The sequence below is a fragment of the Rhagoletis pomonella genome, unplaced genomic scaffold, assembly GCF_013731165.1.
Source record: "Rhagoletis pomonella isolate Grant_MI unplaced genomic scaffold, Rhpom_1.0 Rhpom_scaffold_00013, whole genome shotgun sequence".
Classification (NCBI taxonomy): domain Eukaryota; kingdom Metazoa; phylum Arthropoda; class Insecta; order Diptera; family Tephritidae; genus Rhagoletis; species Rhagoletis pomonella.
Window position 1 is genome coordinate 19,765,136 of NW_023458567.1, and position 9,667 is coordinate 19,774,802.

Below are 9,667 nucleotides of genomic sequence, written 5' to 3' on the forward strand. Positions count from 1 at the left end.
TTTTCAATATTTTTTATAATTTATAATTATACTTTATGCTTAAATGTTGCTTATAACTTTAATTTCTTGCTTTTTTATTATTAAATCAGCAATGTTTTGCGTTATCTTTTACATTTACATATTTTTATTTCACTATTTGTTTGTTTTGTTGCAATAAGTCTTAGCGTTTTTTATTTATAGTTCTCTTCCTTATCCTCCTTATCAGTTTAACAAAAAAAAAACAAAATGTATTTTTGCAAGTACGGTCAATGCATTTTCGCGTGCGCTTTACAAAAGGTGTCATGGCAGATAGTACAAATCAGTTTTCATAGAAAGATTTTAAAAACAAGGAACTTTCGAAATTTGTTCATTATTGCTTGCGCATAGGTTTCATAAAAGTGAAAAAATCTATCTAGAATAAGATCGAACTAAAAATAAATTGGTAAAATTTATGTAGACAAGAAAATGTTTTAAAGGTATACGTATTTTAAGAAATTTCATAAAAAATGAAAAAAGCAGGAAAATAATATAGAATTTTATAAACAAACATTTTTGAAACAAAAACAAAAGTAAGACTTTAAAAAAATTAACAAAAATTAATTTTTAAATAAGAAAGTTCAAAAAAAAATGTAAATAATATAAGCAGTTTTAATGAGAACATTTTCAAAATTTTCGGATATTTATATTCTAGCCGGTACACTTCCCAATGCACAATTTCAAACTTGATCTTAATAAATGTAAAACTGATTTAAGCTCTTTGCCCCAACATAAGAAAAAAGAAAATTATATTGTGGAAAAATCGAAACCAAAACAATTTTTTGTAGGTTTTTTAGATGACGTCAAAAAAGTACAAATCAATTAATTTAAAATTGTGTTAAAAAAAATTTAGAACTAAATTTTTGTTAGCCAAAACAGAGAAATTTGTTTTGTAGTTTTTTTAGACGATGTCAAAAAAGTACAAAAAAGTTTTGTCTGAAAGAAGCTGTGAAGAGGTGTAAGAATTAAATTTTACCGCCAAAGCAGAGACAAGTCTTTGGCGTCAAAAAGTGCGAAGTTATCATAAATAGTGGCTTTTATAGAACTTGTGGTTGGAAACATAAAATGTTTTGTTAAAAAATGTGTATGTCTAAAGTGCGCAGCTTATTTATTTACAGCCTCATATTTATTAAAAAAAAAAAAAATTCCAAATTTTCCTTTCCTATTCAATAAAGCTTTTACAATTTCAATATAACCTTTCCTTCAAAAACTAATTTGTAATATCTGCGTGGGTCACATTCGCTCTAGCTGTTAGTAGCCCTATTTTTGTTTACTTAGTTTTGATTGTTTTATTGCATTTTGGTAGTATTTTTTTCTTTGAAATTCTATGTTTTTGTTAATGTATTGTGCTGAACTGTATTTTCAAATATTTTTGAGCTAGTTATAAGGTTTTGAAGAGTTTGCAGGTGAGACTTTTTAGAAATTTGTCTTAAACAAAATTTGAGTAAATCGACGATTTTTTTGTGAATATTTAAAGCCAATTAAACTAAAATCAAGAAGAGAATTTCGAAGTTTTTATTCTCTGAATATTGAAATCGAAATTTTTGTTAAAAATAATAATGTTCTTTCCGATATTATCGAAGCCAAAATTTTTAAAAATTAGTACCGTTTTCTCAAAACAAAAAAGTATTTGCAAAGAAATTATAAATTTCATCGAAATTGAATGGCCTTATTCAAGAGAAATAAGTTTTGTAGACTTAAAGAGCTTTATAAAATGACATTTTAATACATACATATTTTCGATTTATAAAGCATATAAAGTATTCTTTATTTTTTATGAATTTGCGTGTAATTTTTTAAGCAATTATGTAATCAAATTTAATTCTAACCGAATCTATTTTTTATTCAAATTATATATATTCTTTTTTTAACTTATTTCTGAAAATAATTAATGAAAACAAAAAATTATAAAATTTTAATCTGAAATAATGGCAAAGTATTTTTTTGTTAAATAACGATTTTGTTGCATAATGTGGACCCTAAGCTGATTGAAAAGATTCTGCAACTCTCCTAACTCTTAAACTATCTCGGGGGAAATGCAGCTTTTTTTATGAAATGTGGTAAGTTCAACATTGTATACGTATGTATATGTATCTTTTTTCAATTATCGTTTGCTCATTGCAAATTTAGGCAAATGTATGTAGTTTCACATTTCATGAGTGCAGGCAGCCGCTGTATACAATTTTTCTTTATTTTTTTTTGTAATAATGTTTTTCATATTTTGAAAATTAAAAACGCGTTCGAACATACAGAAGTGGGTTTGCAATTTCGCGTAAATAATGCTTTCTGCTCAACTACAAATTGAAGATTCAAAAAATTTAACTTCTTTAGAAGAGAATTGCGACCTTAAATATTGAAAATATACACTTAAAAATTTCCTTAAGATATTCCAAGCGTAGAGTTTTGCTCTTCAATAAAGTTATATGTAAATTTGCGGTTTGCACTCTATTCCCTTGATTTTTTATTGCCCCGATCATATTGGCTTCTTTGCTGCTTTCCTTGCAAACTGTGTCCAATTAGTATGTGTGTTTATATATGTATGAGTACTTGTATGTATTTGCTGGTTGGCTATTGAATTTATGTTATCTTTATATTTTTTTACTGCAGGCGTTTACTGGACTATTTCTACAAATTAACGACGACTATGACGACAATAGCAGCTACTAAGGCTACAGCAATAGCGCTGGCGCGCATCTAACTGGGGGGAGCGAACAGACAGTGACAGCATGTGCAGTCTCTCTCACTCAGTTTTAGTAATAGTGATTGTTGTTGCTGTTGCCATTGCTGTTGTTGTAGTTGCGATTTGCTTGCAACTGATAATGCTGTTGCTGCTGCTGTAGCTTTTGCTGTTGCATATGCTGCTGCTGATGCTGTTGTTGTTGCTGCTGCTGCTGCTGCTGTCGCATGCGTTCACGCTCACAATGCCACAATTGCTGCGCCGGCTGCTGTTGCTGCTGCATTTGATGTTGAAGCTGCTGCTGGTGCTGCTGCTGCTGATGGGAATGTTGCTGCTGCAACAGCTGTTGCTGTATCGGCTGTTGCTGTTGTTGTGGCGTTCGTCCAGACGCCTGCAGTCACAACTAATCCTCGTCGCTGAGTGCCTCATATTGCGCTGACAATAACGGTTTTGGCTCCATCGCCGATGCACCACTCGATTGTGCTACTGCGGAAACGGCCCCTGCTGCCGTCATCCCAACGCCAACACCGCCACCAACGCCACCCAAGCCATGCCCAGGCGTCTGCTTGCCGATGTGTGATATGGGTGGCTGGTGCGCCAATGAAGCCAACTGCGACGAAGTCATTTGTGAGGGCGGTGGCAATCCCGCCACTGAGCTGGGCACATTCAACGCGCTGTAGGGGTAGGCGTATGTCGTTGGTGCGAATGTTGTGACCGGAGTTTGGGGCTGATAAGCGCCCAATGGTGGGGGCTGCGAGGATATTACGCCGTGGTGCGTGTCATTGTTGTTGCTGCTGCCAATGCCTGCACCGCCACCTCCACTGGACGACACAGCCGACACGCGTCGACCATCACGACCATCGTCGTACTGATTGGGGGTTTTACGCATTGTACTGCCGACTGGGCCATCGTGCATATCCTTTCCGCCGCCGCCGCGATGATCATTGTGCGAATGTTGATGTTGCATCTCTTCATCTTCAGTGCGCATCACTTCCACAATACGGTTTTTCACATACTTCATTGTATCGAATGGATGGTTTTGCGTCACAGAGCCACTTGTTGGCATGCCACCACCAGCGGTCCCGCCACTACCACCGCCAGCCATGCGCTGATCATGCGGCGAGGGAATTGAAGATGATCCGCCACTGCCAGCGCTACCACTGCGCGCATGCATACTCATAGATGGCGGCCCACTCGAGGGCGGTGGGCCATGCGGATGGTAGTAATGACTCGCAGCAACTGCAGCGGCTGCTGCAGCGGCAGCCTGATCATGTGGTGGCTGCATCATCAAATCATACTTGCGCGGACTCACCGTCTGCTGCATGCGTATAATGTTGCGCTCGTCCGCTGGTGTGTTTGAGCGTCCTCCGCTGCTGCTGCCGCCACCCGTCGCACTGCTATTACCCGGCTGTCCGGAGACGACTCCGCTGGTGCTAACCGCAACGCCGACGCCGCTATTCTGGGCGGCAGCTGCCTTATTGCGCTCGACTGCCGCTTCGACTTCTTTATGCTGCATGCGACGATTATACTTGGTCCAATGATCGGTCATCACGATCGGCTGCTGTTCCTGCAGGTAAGGCATGTAGTTGACATGCGGACGCAGTTGCATCGGATTCGGGCAGTAATCGTTTGCTATAATAGAGTCCGCTAACTCACCGAATGTGATGTTCGTTTTCAACATTTGCGACTGCTTTTGGTTTTGAGCTTGCGCCTGCGCCTGCGAGGTGGGTGGCAACAGCGCGCCACCTGGTTGTGGCGCTAAGCTGCCGGGCGGTGGACCGCCCTGGGAGCCACTGCGACTGCCATGCGAAACTCCGCTGCCACGTGAATTCATCACACTCACGCTAGGCGAATCGTGCTGATTGGTACTGCTGCCGGCGCGATCATTATCCAAGTCTATGTTGATGACATTGGGTGAATTCGCCTTGCCATTATTTTCGGCAGCAGACAATGAAGCAGCAGAAGGATGCTGAGGACGTGATGAGGGTGGCAATTCACGCGAGTTATACTGGGGGAAAAATACGATTATAGTTTAATACAAATAAGCGCTTGGGTGCACTAACGAGATATACTCACATATGATGGCCGATTCATGCTCGCTGGATTCGGTTCTGAGCTGCCCTGTATGATCGATTGTTTTATGATGGCATCGATTAAGACCTGCGCCGACAATGTACTGTCCGGTGGTGCCCTATGATAGCTGCGCGTTAGTGAAAATACAAACATGTACACATAGATGAGTATGGCAAATTGCATTCATGGCGTTCATAGTGTTCATGCGGTCAACGTTGAATGTGATTATGATGATGGTTAGCGCATTTATGGATGGACGAAATATTGCGTTGGTGACAATGTCACAAATATTTTTGGCAATTGTCGTAGTTTTTGAAAGAGAAAAGGAGAGAGAGAAACAAATAAACAAGATGAGCGAGTGAGATAAATGATGGATGGATGGTTGCTGGCGTACACTGAATAAATATTAAAATTTAATTTGAATATTAAAAATTTTATCTGTTTTGGTATATCGAGATACATATTCATCTGATGCTTGACAAAAATGTTTGCTGCACATACATATGTAACAACCTTACACACAATTCATTGAATTTCGTTAGTACTTTTCACTTACAGATCTCTTTCACGATCGGGTATTGCCCGCGGCGGTCCACTTTCCGGCCCGCCACGCATGTAATGTTGCGCCGCTGCTACCGCACTCATTCGCTCCGTCATGCGACGTCCTGCCGCATCGCGCTCATTCGCCGCTATACATTCCACCATGCGTTCACGCTCCCGCTCTCTCTCACGCTCTCTTTCACGTTCCCTCTCGCGCTCACGTTCGCGTTCACGCTCACGTTCTCTTTCACGTTCACGCTCACGTTCCTTCTCACGCTCGCGTTCTCTATCACGCTCTTGTCGCTTCTGCTGCAGATCTCGATCTCGTTCGATCGCGTGCATGCGTCGCTGGAGATCCGCATTGGCGGCAGCACTTGCCGCCGCTTGTTGCCGGTACTGGTGGTGTTGTTGTGCAGCAGCTGCTGCAGCTACCGCGGCTGCTCGCTGCTGTTGATGATAGTTAAGCTGCATCATTTGGTAGCGTATCTCATGTTGCGCGTGCGGCGGTTGTGTGCTCGGCGCATGCTGTTGATGTGGTGGTGGCGGTGGCGCATCGTGTCGCAGTTGCTTTTCTTCCTTCTGCTGCGATGGCACCGGCAATTGTGGCTGTTGTACGGCCACATCGACAAACGAAGAGAAGGCGTCGTGACCGGCTAAAGGAGGAGGAATGTAAGTTTTCATTAAATGGGTGACGCTTGCGTGGGGTGCTGTACTACGCGCGTACTGACCTGGCGGATAGTTGTGCGGCATCACGTGTAGGCGATTCTGGGGTATCGTGGCTGGCGAGGGTGGCTTCGAGCCAGTATTGTGACGCTGTATGACACCTTGCCGTGGTGGCGGTGGTGTGCGATGAGGACTGGGCGTACTGTAAGTGAAAAATATGATTCAATTAGTTCTCAAATATCACAGTTTTTAGTTCACCAAATGCGATTTTCCGTACCTGTTGACATGCTCAGCGGGCGAGGCCCGACTCGAGTATTCGGTGCGTCCACGCTCCTTGTCGTAGAATACCAGCGCGCTGCCGGGACCACTGACGCTGTTGCGTGGCGATGGAGACTCTTTGTCTGAACCGCCGCCTCCCGCGCTGTTGCTGCTGCCACGCGATACGTTTCGTTGTTGGCCCTGCATCTGCTGTGAGGTTATGTAGTCATGCAAGACAATTTGACGCGTACTCAGTACCGGCGACTGGTCAACGGAGTAGGGTGAGCGTGCGTACGGGGAATTGGCGCCATAGCCCTGCGGCGGTGGGGCCTGAGGCGATGACTGTTGCGGTGGCGGCAACACCCCTGGATGCCCGACCACTGGCATCTGCTGCTGTTGTGCAGGGCTTTGACGCTGCGACGATTTGTAGTATTCGTACGAACGTTTGCTCTCCATATGATGCGAAGGCAGATGTATGGGTGTGCCTTGTGTGATGGAGCCAAGTTTGTTGCCCGCATCGCTGCCGGACGGTGGAGTTTGACGCAAGATGCTGTCGAATTTAGGGCTCAGTGTCGCAGGCGAGGAGTGTACGATTATCTGTTGGGCATTATTGACCGGAGTGCCGTGTGTTATGGAACCTTTAGGACCCACCATCATCTGTTGTTGCTGCTGCTGTTGTGATGGTGATGGCGTTGTGCCGTGTTGCGACGGACCATGTATCAGCTGTGGACTCAGCTTGGGCGCCATTTTGGCACCTCCTACTTTGCTGCTGTTGCCCACTACACCCGGTGGCAGCTGCATATGGGCCTGGTGCGTGGATGGTGGCGGTTGTTGCGGGGGCGGTTGCCCACCGGTCGCTTGAGATCGTGCGCCCACACCTGCTTGCGTTATAGGAATGGGTACAGGTACTTGCGGCATGTAGACAGAGCCATGCGGTCCCTTGCCTACGGTCGCTGGATGTGGATGGTATAGATACGTTGGGTTCGACGGGCCCAATTCTGGACCACGATACATAGATGCGGCGTTCCCGACATGCTTTACTGCGCCTGGTGGTGGCTGATGGCGAGGTCCATTATCGTTGCTAGAGGAGTTCACGCCGCTGGACGAAGAGTGAGGCGAAGGACCATCTCGCGCTGGTTTCTTAATTGAGAGGTCAAGTGTTTGTGGTTCGGGTTCGTTGTTGCGATGCTGCTGCACGGCGACAGCGGGCATGGTGTATCGGATAGAGTCTGGCGGCTGCTGAGGCGTCGGTGTTGGCGTCTTACCAGACTTCACCACGGGCGTTATAGTTGCCTTGATCTCATGCTGATGCAGCATGCCATGTGGTGGCAGATGCTGGTGTGGCAGATGGGAGTTCACCACAGATATCGTGGCCAAGCTATCCGGATGTACCACAGCGCCAGGTGGACCTTGACTACCCGGTGGACCTTGGCCCGAATTAACTGCAGATGCGTTGGATTGGCGCGCGCTTAAGCCTATCGGCTGTCCATGTGCCTGCTGCTTCACTATGGAACCATCATTGCGGAATTCGCCGACTATAGTCACATCGTTGTTAGAGTTGTTATTATTGTTGCTGAGATCACCGCGACTACGTAGTGGTTCCATGTTGGGTTTCACGCCATGCATAGACGACGCATTCGACATTTGTGAGGGCATTTTAGCTGGTGGTGGACCCTTCGTCTTGAGCGACAGCTCAATTACCGAATACAACACATCTTGTACATTCGCACCGGTTTGTTCGCGTGGCGGTAGAGACATTATCTGCTGCGGTTGCGGTGGACCATTCTGCTGTCCCAGATGAACTTGTTGGGCGCTCGCCATTGGTGGACCGAGGCCAACGCCGCTATCCTGTGCACCCACACCACTGCCGCTGTTCAGTATAACCTTTGGACTTTGACGGTTCGCTGGCGAATTCTCATTCTCCTCATCCGCTGTCTCCGTAGCAGACGAATCATACTCCTCCGAGGTCTTTTGCTTTTTCGGCGCCTGTCCCAGTGGTGGCAGCAAACGCTCGTCAGCCTTAATGCCGGCGGCAGTTATTGTCACCGTTGTAGTATCGGCTGCATTTGTGGCGACGCTCACCACAATCGGTGTCTGCGGCTTCTGCACATCCTTTGTCATTGAGTTATGTCGCTGCGATTCGGGACTCTCCACCGAAGCAGTATCACTGCCGCCAACTTCGCGCTCATCACACGACGAGGTGCTCACATCTGATTCATCGCAATCCATGCGACGATCTTCGTCCGTCAGCGTTATATGAGGATCAAGATCTAATTTGCGGCGTATACGCATTAGGCAGGCCGAGCAGCAACGTGTCGACTGTGGTGGTATTTGGAACTCCTGAAAGATGGGATCTCGGATTTCGGGAGCAAATTCAAATAGACGTGGCGGAATGTTGTGTAGACGTTTGGCGCGATCTTTCGGATTCGGACACGTCGGAATGGGGCAGTTCGTATAGCGATTACGTACCGATTTGCATTGGCACGAGTTACAAACACGCGCACCTGCCGGTATTGTATCATCTGGAATGCCGTACTGTTGGCCGCGACCCTTTTTGAGGGGACGCGTGCGCGGGCAGGCCTCCGCTTTGCAAACGAAACATGTGGCCAATTTATCTGTAATGAAGAAACAAGTGGGAAAGAAATGTTATTAGTTTCATAGAAATAAGTATCGCACCAAAGTAAGAAACATATTTAAAACGAAGGTGAAGAAGAAGAAAAGTTGGTGGTTATCTGAGGTAGATAAATATCCCGAAGTTTTTTATGCTCCATCTCGTTATCTAGTCTGGTATATTTTGCCTCACTTTTTCTTTTCGAGAAAAGGTCATAAGACAATAGTTAGAGTCTGGAATAGAAAAATTCAAAATGCAGAATGCATTTTGTGCTGTGAGGTTAAGTATTTAACGATGAACTTGCTCATATTTCAGAATAAATTAAATGCATGCATATGTATGTATTTACATATTCGTGAATGTAGTGTGTAAACGCGTATCCATTTTGACCACAAGTAGATAACCTCATATATATGTATGTAAGTGCGTACTTGCCAACGCACTTCGGGTGCGCTTCAAGTGTGCCAATGAGGCAAGTGAGGGACTCAATGAAGAAGTGGTGAAAAGAATCTGCGGCAGAGGAGTGCAAACAAGTGCAAATGTTGTACGCACGAGCGCATGTGTGTTTGGGGCGTGAGGCGAAAATTTGCATAATTAAAATTTTCAAGGATATACATACATCTGCAGCAACAAACAATGAAAGAAATAATCAAATAAATGTGTTTTCAACGAAGTCTGTGTCTTACTTATTTACAAAATATGTATGTATGTATAATGGATAAGAAAATAAAAGCGAACAAATATGAATAAAACGAGAGAAGAAAATAGAACAAAAGGTGAAGAAGTGTAAATTTCATTTAATGCATTTCAGACGGAAACAAAAAAAAAAA

The 9,667-nt window shown here is 44.5% G+C and overlaps 2 protein-coding genes across 2 annotated transcripts in view; both read right to left on the reverse strand.

The window, feature by feature from the left end:
• Positions 1–2,110: 2,110 nt before the first annotated feature.
• LOC118748936 (ataxin-8-like) lies at positions 2,111–2,991 on the reverse strand. Its single transcript, XM_036483695.1, has one exon. The coding sequence runs from the start codon at positions 2,973–2,975 to the stop codon at positions 2,766–2,768; it is 210 nt and encodes a 69-aa protein (XP_036339588.1). The 5' UTR covers positions 2,976–2,991; the 3' UTR covers positions 2,111–2,765.
• Positions 2,992–3,072: 81 nt separating this feature from the next.
• LOC118748391 overlaps positions 3,073–9,667 on the reverse strand; it is a 199,178-nt gene continuing 192,583 nt past the window's right edge. Inside the window, exons 6-10 of the mRNA XM_036482763.1 lie at positions 6,246–8,841; positions 6,034–6,170; positions 5,322–5,958; positions 4,769–4,892; positions 3,073–4,700 (exon numbers count right to left, since the gene is read on the reverse strand). Coding sequence (XP_036338656.1) covers positions 3,096–4,700; positions 4,769–4,892; positions 5,322–5,958; positions 6,034–6,170; positions 6,246–8,841 — 5,099 coding nt within the window. The 3' untranslated portion in view covers positions 3,073–3,095. The remainder of the gene's footprint in view (positions 4,701–4,768; positions 4,893–5,321; positions 5,959–6,033; positions 6,171–6,245; positions 8,842–9,667) is intronic.